The 9,374-nt window shown below is 33.0% G+C and overlaps 3 protein-coding genes across 3 annotated transcripts; 2 read left to right on the forward strand and 1 right to left on the reverse strand.

The window, feature by feature from the left end:
• Positions 1–3: 3 nt before the first annotated feature.
• LOC108762080 (uncharacterized protein C9orf85 homolog) lies at positions 4–1,218 on the forward strand. The gene is made up of 3 exons (XM_018508896.1): positions 4–276; positions 358–885; positions 980–1,218. Exons 2-3 carry the CDS (start codon positions 450–452, stop codon positions 1,216–1,218), a joined length of 675 nt encoding a protein of 224 aa, XP_018364398.1. The 5' UTR covers positions 4–276; positions 358–449.
• A 178-nt stretch (positions 1,219–1,396) lies between these two features.
• IFT20 (intraflagellar transport 20) lies at positions 1,397–3,289 on the reverse strand. Its single transcript, XM_018509445.1, has 3 exons — positions 3,151–3,289; positions 2,033–2,187; positions 1,397–1,597 (listed from the first exon to the last, which is right to left on the reverse strand). Exons 1-3 carry the CDS (start codon positions 3,272–3,274, stop codon positions 1,484–1,486), a joined length of 393 nt encoding a protein of 130 aa, XP_018364947.1. The 5' UTR covers positions 3,275–3,289; the 3' UTR covers positions 1,397–1,483.
• A 254-nt stretch (positions 3,290–3,543) lies between these two features.
• LOC108762304 (BTB/POZ domain-containing adapter for CUL3-mediated RhoA degradation protein 3) lies at positions 3,544–6,754 on the forward strand. Its single transcript, XM_018509245.1, has 4 exons — positions 3,544–4,097; positions 4,358–4,670; positions 5,999–6,197; positions 6,295–6,754. Exons 1-4 carry the CDS (start codon positions 3,935–3,937, stop codon positions 6,484–6,486), a joined length of 867 nt encoding a protein of 288 aa, XP_018364747.1. The 5' UTR covers positions 3,544–3,934; the 3' UTR covers positions 6,487–6,754.
• Positions 6,755–9,374: the final 2,620 nt, after the last annotated feature.

A 9,374-nucleotide genomic window follows, 5' to 3' on the forward strand; every position in this document is an offset into this window, starting at 1 on the left:
AAAGTTTAGGTATATCTCGTAAGTGACGATATCATGTCACCTAACCAAATCTGTCATGAGACAGATCGGTGTAAATAAGGACATATGAAGTATTTAATCCGCATCAATTTGATACACGTATTGACCGATTTAACGGTGTAAAAAGGGCCGTGCATAATAATATTATATGTAGACTTACAAACATATTTTTCAGATTTATATATTGCATACCGTTTTGATTTGTGAAACTTGAAACAATTAAACTGAAGTTGGGAATAACATCACACGTTGCATTGAGTATAAATTTAACGATGTGAAGCTATAATAAGCATCTTAAAATACTATCTATAAAAAACTTATATTTTCTTTTGTTTTCAGGTCATAAAATTTGCAACGGTTTATTAATAGTTTAAAGAGTTCTTTCTTATATTATTTAAATTTTGATAATATTACAATATAATAATAGAAACATGAGTTGTCAAAGGGGAAATGCTAATCGTTCGAGGCCTCAAAAATATCAAAATCAAAAATCATTTAAAAATAATCTATATGACAAATCTCAAAAAATAAAACAAATTAATAGCACCGAAGTTACCAAAGTATGTGAACGTTGCAAAAAAATAATAGAGTGGAAGATCAAATACAAAAAATATAAAGTGCTTAAAGCTCCCGTGAAATGTATTAAATGTGAACAAAAAACTGTGAAACATTCTTATCATAATATCTGCTTACTTTGCGCCAAGCAACAAGGAGTATGTTCAAAATGTGGACAGAAGACAGAAGTTGTAGAAGGAACATGCAGTAAGGAAGAACAAATTAAATTGGATGCCGAATTTAAAGCAATTATGAAAACATTGTCAGAACGAAAACGAAGAACATTGTTACGTTATATGAATCGACAATCGAGTATGTATTTTGTGTTCATATTGTTAAGTAGAATTTTATTTATATATTTATTATGCACATATAATTATTAAACTTAATCCTACTTTATTTTTAGTAAAAAGTAAGGAAAATAATAGCAAACCTAGTACTTCTGGTTTGAATACTGATACAGATGAAACTAATAGTAAGGACAGGAATGAAGATGAAACAAATCCAAAAAAAGATTTATTAATGAAAATAAAATCATTAGCTCTTATAGAAGATGACGACATTGACAGTGATATTGATGAAGAAGAAATTGATAATTTTGGCAGTGACGTTTATAACTTATGTGATAAAATTTGTTCTAAATAAAAAAGTGTAAATTATAAAATTAATCTTTTTTTCAAATCAACAAAATAAAATAAATAATTATATCCATAACAAATATAATACGACGAGTTAGTTATCGATTAAGTTAATCAGAGTGTTTTCAAAACTATTTTTACAATTCTTTGAAAAACATTGACTCATAACAAATATTGATGCTTTTAAAAATTATTGTATTATTTATTGGCAAAAAGATAAAAAAAATTTGATGAACCAACAGAGATACAGTCGGAAGTTATAAAATGTTACATTAAGTCACTGATAAATGCTCGATAGTTTCTAATTGTTCCATTTCGATCTTCTTGTAAGAATCGTATTGTACTCTTAGCCGTTCCAGTTCCACAGACTTTTCCAAAATCAATGCCTACAATGAGAATAGGCAATAATCGATCATTGGCATACAGCGATATTAATGGTCCAATCTTAAGTTAATTTTGATTATAATTAATTCAATTAACTCTCTCTCTCTCTTAACCAGAATTACAATAAATTTTCCAATACGTAACTCTTTATTAATCTAATCTTTCTTTTTGTATGTCAAACAATACAAAATTAATTATTCTATCGACATTAATAAATGTAGATATTATTCGGTAAATTAATCGCCGAATTAATTAATCAGAATTTGATGAGATGTTCAAAATAATCAAATTTAATCATAAATAGTGATTACAGCCAAAAGAAGAACCGACTATGAATACCGGCCAAAGATAGCATAATTCTTGCATCGTCTATCATTTAAACGATGAATACACGCTGCTAAATATTAGGTATGTCTGGTATATAATTATTTAAGAACCTCCATTTGCTGTTTCTGGGCTTCTCTTTGCTTCGCAACGGAACGCAGCAGATTCCGTGCGCCAATCGTCTTCATTTTCTCTTTCTCCACCTCCTTTGCTAAATTGTCCAATATTCTAATGAATTCGTCGGAATTTTTTTCAAATTCAGTAATCTCTGCAACGTAAAAATTCTCATTCGTTGCGATAGTCGTCGTTTATACTTTTGAAGCGATATTAGTAATTCGTAATTAAATGCGATTGACAATAAAGCATCAGGGTGCAACTTTTTAAATGGAGCTCAAATTAAAGAGAATATTCAGACTTTGGTATCAGATAAATCGTTTATTTTGTATCATAATTTTATTTACATTTAACTTCTCGTATAATTCCAAATACATCCGTCAAGTTATATTTCTTTTACAAATTAACATTTTGAGAGATCGATAATATAAATAATATTAATTAATTGTAATTGATACTAAGATCCATTTCTGCTAATTTAGATTAATTTTAATCTTGGTTTAAATAATTTTTTGTATCTTTCCAGTTTTAAGTCCCAGTTCCATCAATGTGTAAAATTAACATTAAACCCAGTAGAACACGATGCTAGTTTTCTTATTTGATATTTGACTCTTTGGCCCAGTTGTTCCACCTTTTGGTAAATTTTACCTGTCGGGTAAGTAGCAAGATTACCCAATCACAATGTGTGGATTGACAGTGACAGGTTTACCTAAAATTTATCAAAAGGTGAAACAACTGGCCCTTTATCTTGTTCTGATTCTTAAAACTACAAGAAGATAAAAGATAAGTCAAACCAAGATTAAAGTTAATCTATATTACTAGAAATAGACAAAAGTTAACGAAAGTTCGAACTCATCCCCACTGTCGAGGGCTACTTTCGAAAACACTATTCGAGTATCACTTTATCCTTGTTCAACGGATAAAATAACATTCGTAGGCAACTCAGGTAGTATTCTCGAACACGCCAAAGAGTGTAGATGTGCTTTCTTGTGCAGGAACCGTAAAACGGTGACGATATATAATTGTGCGAAGGGTGAGTATCGTGACAATCGGTCAATCAAGTAAATCCATTGCGTCGCTTCGCTGTGACGTCACTCGCGAACGCAACGCAACTTACTGGACACGAAGCTCTGACACTCCTCCTTCAGCTTATTCGTTTGATTCGCCGCTTCCGGCTCTAGGACGCGTACTTTGCTCAAGTCATCGATATAAACGCCATATCTCGCCAACAAGTCGGCCATCTTCTCGAGTTTGCAAGAACGACATCACGTGACGTGATTTCGCGCCTCGTTCCAGGGTTGCGTTCCAAAGTTCTACTCTGTCAACTCGAGTATTATTTTATCCTTGTCGGTCACCGAATGTTGAATAAAGATAAAAGATACTGGGGTTGACAGAGTCAAGTTTTGGAACGCACCCCAGTGGTTCCAGGAACGCGCGGGCGATGCTGATTGGTCGGCGAAAGCCGCGTCATCGCGATCGTCATGCCTTGATGCCTCGCGATATTCTCGATACTTTCGCGCATCAAGTCGATCCGTCGCTATGTTCAGCGCGTAGCGCTTGTTCGCCGTTCTGAAGTTCGCCGTAATCGATGATGAATAAGCCGAAAATGGAGCGAAATGAAGATGTATTAGTATCTCGCGCGGCTTTCCCGCTTTTCCGACATCAACGGGTGTGAAGCGAAAGGCTCGACAGCGACACGAGTGCGTTCACGTCGCTCCGACGCAAACGCGGATCTGTCGCGGATTCGCAGTATTCGCACACGTTCAACGTTCAACCTGACTGCCATCGAGAGGATCGATACCGCTCGCCCCCGTCCTCGCTCCATCCCGCGGCCGTTACATTAGTAGTGTTAGTACTTGCCTCGGCTTCGCCAGGGTTCGGTTTCACCAGAGTTTTTCGTTATGTCGGGCGAGCACAAGACGGAAATTAAATACCCGTCGGAGTATGTCAAATTGAACATCGGAGGCTCTCTTCATTACACCACCATAGGTACCTTGCAGAAGCACGATACCATGCTGCGTGCAATGTTCAGCGGTCGCATGGAAGTGCTCACCGATTCCGAAGGTGAGATGCTTCTTTTTACAACGTGCGACATGCAATTTCCGACGAGTGTTGTTGACTCGAAATTGATGAACCTTGAATATCGATCGGTCCTGCGATTCTAATCAAAAGAATTTTATTATGGTGGGAGGCACACGAATTTGTTTGATTTGAAAAAAAAAGGGGATTGTGTGGACTTCCTGCGTTGTTTCCTAAGAATTTTGAACATTTCATTTTTCGTTATTTTGTTTATACCTTCCATTAACCACAATCTCTCTCCGTAGGCTGGATATTGATTGATCGGTGTGGCAAACATTTCGGAACGATCTTGAATTTTTTGCGAGACGGTTCGGTTCCCCTGCCAGAAAATTCGAAGGAGATGGCGGAGTTGCTTGCAGAGGCAAAATATTACTGTATCAGCGAGCTGGCAGAGTCCTGCGAACAGGCGCTTCTACGAAAAGAACGTGAAGCAGAGCCAATCTGCAGAGTCCCTCTCATAACCTCTCAAAAAGAAGAACAATTACTCATAAGCAATACTACTAAGCCTGTGGTCAAGCTGCTCATTAATAGGCATAACAATAAATATTCCTATACAAGGTAATCTTAAATGTTACATTATAGTTGTAAATATTGTGATGTTTTATTATTCCTTTATCTTTTATAAATTGAAATCCAAGTGTTTTATAGTGGTATTAAAACCTTATCTACACACAATATACTCTGTTTCCTGTTTTACTTTTTACTTCTTTTTTTCTCTTGTTTCTATTTCTTTGTTTTCTCTGTCATCGAGATATTTTCATAAATATTGTGATATTTCAGATTTCTTTCTTATTTTTTATGAATTACAATCTAAGCGTTTTAATTAAAACCTGATGCTCTTTGTTTCCTATTTCTTGTTTTTTATCATTTTATATCTCTTGTCCTTTTGCTTCTTATCCTGTTTTCTCATTTTCTGTCGTCGGAGATAAAAGTTAACAAACTTCCAAAGAGACAAAAAACACAATTGTTGATAAAAACCAGTCATGAAGAGGGGAGGGGGAGGCAAGAGATAAAAAGTAAGATACAGGAAGCAAAGAACACATTATAGATTAGGGTTAATATACAAATAATTTAAAATATAACAAGACTGATGAAAAGTATATTGTATCTCTCGGGCTACTTTCTTTTTAGCAGACACAGTCTACATAAGTATTCATCATTGAAGTGTTCTTCATTGTTATTCATTAAATATTAGGATAAAACAACATTCGTCGACTGTGTCTCTTAAAAGAAAAGCAGTCATAGGCTGCATTCGGAGAGTACGCTATTAACGTCATTCTATTATCCTTATCAGCCATTTCATTATACATAAAATAAGAGTAGAATGGTACAAAAGCACTGATAATGCGCTCTCTGAACGCAGCTATAATTTAAGTATATCATAAACTAATATTTTAAAATAAGTTTACAGCTTCTTGTATATATTATACTTGTTTTATTTTAAACTTATCTGAAATTTTTTTCATTGGAATCTATTATCAATTTTAACTTTGGATTCATGATTCAAGTATTTTGTCCAATACTGAAGACATTTTACTGTTAACTTTTTATTTCGGGACATTAGTATCACAATGTTCTCTGATTTGATATTCGTTCCAATAACCTGGTTTTATTTGTAAGCGAAATATTTATTAATACTATATTGAAGTTGACTCAAATTAAAGATCGAAATATCTATATTGTAACTTCTATTAATATATTTTTGCACACGATTAATCTATGTGCTTGTATTGGCTGATTTTTAATAAATAATATTTTAAATGCATGAAAAAAATTAATAAACGAATAAATAAATGAAATATAATTATATATAATTACAGCTGTATTATTATAAATTAAGATTATTAAAGAATAAACTGACTAACAAATAAATTAAATTTTTACAGTACATCAGATGACAATCTATTAAAAAACATAGAACTATTCGACAAAATGTCACTTAGATTCAGTGGCAGAGTATTATTCATCAAAGATGTTATCGGCTCGAGCGAGATCTGCTGTTGGACATTTTATGGACATGGTCGTAAAGTAGCAGAAGTCTGCTGTCACTCGATTGTTTATACAACCGATAAAAAACATACAAAGGTAATGACATGATCAAATAATACGATTTTAAATTAGGATTTACATGAATTTATATGATTTTGAAATTATATAATTAAAAATGCTTTTCTTTTTTCAGGTTGAATTTCCCGAGGCTCGGATATATGAGGAAACGTTAAATATTTTATTGTATGAGCATCGGAATGGCCCGGATCAAGAATTAATGCAGGCTACATCGTCACGTGGCGTGGTACCTTGCACGTCCGACGAAGAAGAGGGCGAGCGTTCAGGCTTGGCTCGCCTTCGCTCTAACAAACAAAACACCAACTGACCCAGTCTTATTCTCCTCAGTCCACCGCACACCGCGATCCTTAGTGTCGTCCGCTCTTTCAAGACACGAATTAATATAAAATAAGACGAAACACGGATGTATACCAAATGCGAATGCTACATGATACTTGGTTATCGCCTGTCAACTGAATCTCTTTTCGTTTTTGAAATGTATGGAACATGAGAAAAACTACAGTTAACTACAGTTAATTTTGATAAATCATCTCGTTACATTTCTTACATCATGACACTGATTTTCGGATATAATTGCGCGCAGCTGAATCTCTTTTCGTTTTTGAAATGTATGGAACTACATGAGAAAAACTACAGTTAACTTTGGTTAACTACAGTTAACTTTGATAAATCATCTCGTTACATTTCTTACATCATGACACTGATTTTCGGATATAATTGCGCGCTCTAATTGTTGAATATATTTATAAGAAAAATGCCTCGTCCTTCCAATTATCGAAGGAAATGACAACTGTCTTAAGTTATCTTCGCCATTCTTGCTATACAAGCGTGTTTATAAATATGTATGTAAATATGCAACTAAGAATGGCATCTTATTGATTTCATCTGGAAAATTACGAAAAGAATGTAGCGTCTACACGCTTATTATTATGTGCCAAATCGTATTAAATCCACGACAAGAATAAGTCCAAGTTGCCATTCTGTGACTGATGAAATTATTTATGAACTTATACTCTATAACAACTTTTAAGCAGTCATCTAGATTAACCAAATTGTTATAAAAAAATTTTTTATGCAAAACTAGAGGACTGCATTGTTACCTGTTATAAGTATTATTATTTTATTATCATCATTATCATCACTATCATTATCACTGTCATCGTCATTATTATATTAATATTTGTCATAATTATTAATTATTATTACTTATTCTTACGTCATTGTCTATATTATTGCGATAAATTTTTCGTCATGTTTATATAACTCTTTCTTACAAACTTGCATAATTTAATATTTCAAATAAAAATCATATGTATTATATATTTGAAGCATATATATTGTGTTATTTAAATGTGCGTTTCTCAACGAATCCGAAATTCTATTAAACTGCTTAAAGGATGATGTGGAGTAAACACTGCCAGTAAAAGAAAATTGAAGTCGTAATATCAGTTATATGGCGTATTGGAAGTACACATTTCGAACATGTAATTTTGTTATTCCAATTGAGCTGTAAGTGTTAAACGTAATTAAATATTAAACGTATTTTTCAGGATTTTCAGTTTGAACGAATGCAATAGATAGTACAATATATCTGATTTTTAATAAACTAGTTTATTTTGAATTTTTTCTACTAACACGTGTGCGCGCGCGCGTGTCATTCCAAGTATATTATTTCACTGTATAATTGCCGTAATTCTCATATATATATATATCGGTAATTAATTTTCTTTACTGATTTACACTTTCACTTATATGACGAAATCGGAGCGACAATCCGAATCGGAGTGTTTCGGATGTCGATACGAGTAACTCAATATCTATTGATCGTATGCCGATCAGGAAACTAGTTTTTCATTTTATTATAGAATAATAGAAGATAAGTTTGCTCAATTTTTCCGAAGATGTTAGATAAGTGAAGGTGAAGTGTAAAACAATTACAGACTGTGATTACACTGGCACGGCATATACATATGTGTGTATATATATTATTTTTGTGTATCTTAGTGTTAAAAGATGAGAGATATTCGTAATCCCATAATTAATAAAGGGACCACATGTATCGTGTTACATACCTACTACATCGTAGGATATCTTTTCATTCATATCTGTAATACATATGTTATATATTAAATCGAATATATCTATGTTGAATAAAATGATTTATAGATTTCCCTATCTTTCTTTATGATTATATAAACAATAAATTGTAAAGGATTGAATATAGAGAAAGATGATAATAGAATAGATTTATGTTGTACCTTTAAGGGATTTTCTTAAAGAAAGAATATATGTACATATTACTATTTACACAATTACAAATTTGAAATCATGGTACAAGTATGACGAAATGATATGGAACATGAGACAATAGTTCAAATCAATAATAGACAAATAAGCAAATTTTAGACAAGCAGCGACGTTAATTTTGGAAAACCAGATTTATTCCGTTATTTGTGCGAAATATGTATAATTTAATAAGAAATGTTATTAGTAGCAAAGCAAATGTATATGTAAGATTTAAAAAATGAAGTATTATATATATATATATATACTAGTTTAAAAATATTTGATGTATTTACTTCTTTCGTGTGGCAAGAGAAAAAATGCAGAAAATAGAAACAAGCATTAAGATTGATTCGAGCGACATGTATTATGAAACAAGATATTATACATAAGTGTATGACGGAGTTTGCAGCTAAAGACAGTATATGGGGCGCAAACGTTTTTTTTTTAGACGGAATCGAATGTACATACACATGTTGCGGAGGTTGTCAACCCCTGAATTGTGGAAAGGCACGTTAGTTTTTTTCTGAATGATACTAGATATCGTTCGTCTAGTATCTATACGCTGTTCATCTTGCAAATGGTGTTTACATAAAAGTATCGTGATTGTTTTTGCATTTAACTATAAACCATTTCTTCGATGAAATTACTGTCTACTAACGACTGCGATTACACATGATTACACATGAGTGTCGACAGAAGAATATATATTAGTGGAAAATGTTACAATTGTCGCGAAGATTTCACTGGATGAATTCATATCTCTATCTTCTACAATAGTTGTGTCACATAATTTTAATGTTTTATATCAGTAATCGCAAGAGAGAGAGAGGATTTGCGCATTTCGGGCCGATTCCGGCACGCGACCCCCACCATGACCGCACGGCCGAGCCGCTGGGCGGTCACGTGACG

This window comes from Trachymyrmex cornetzi, unplaced genomic scaffold (assembly GCF_001594075.2).
Source record: "Trachymyrmex cornetzi isolate Tcor2-1 unplaced genomic scaffold, Tcor1.1 scaffold11, whole genome shotgun sequence".
NCBI lineage: Eukaryota > Metazoa > Arthropoda > Insecta > Hymenoptera > Formicidae > Trachymyrmex > Trachymyrmex cornetzi.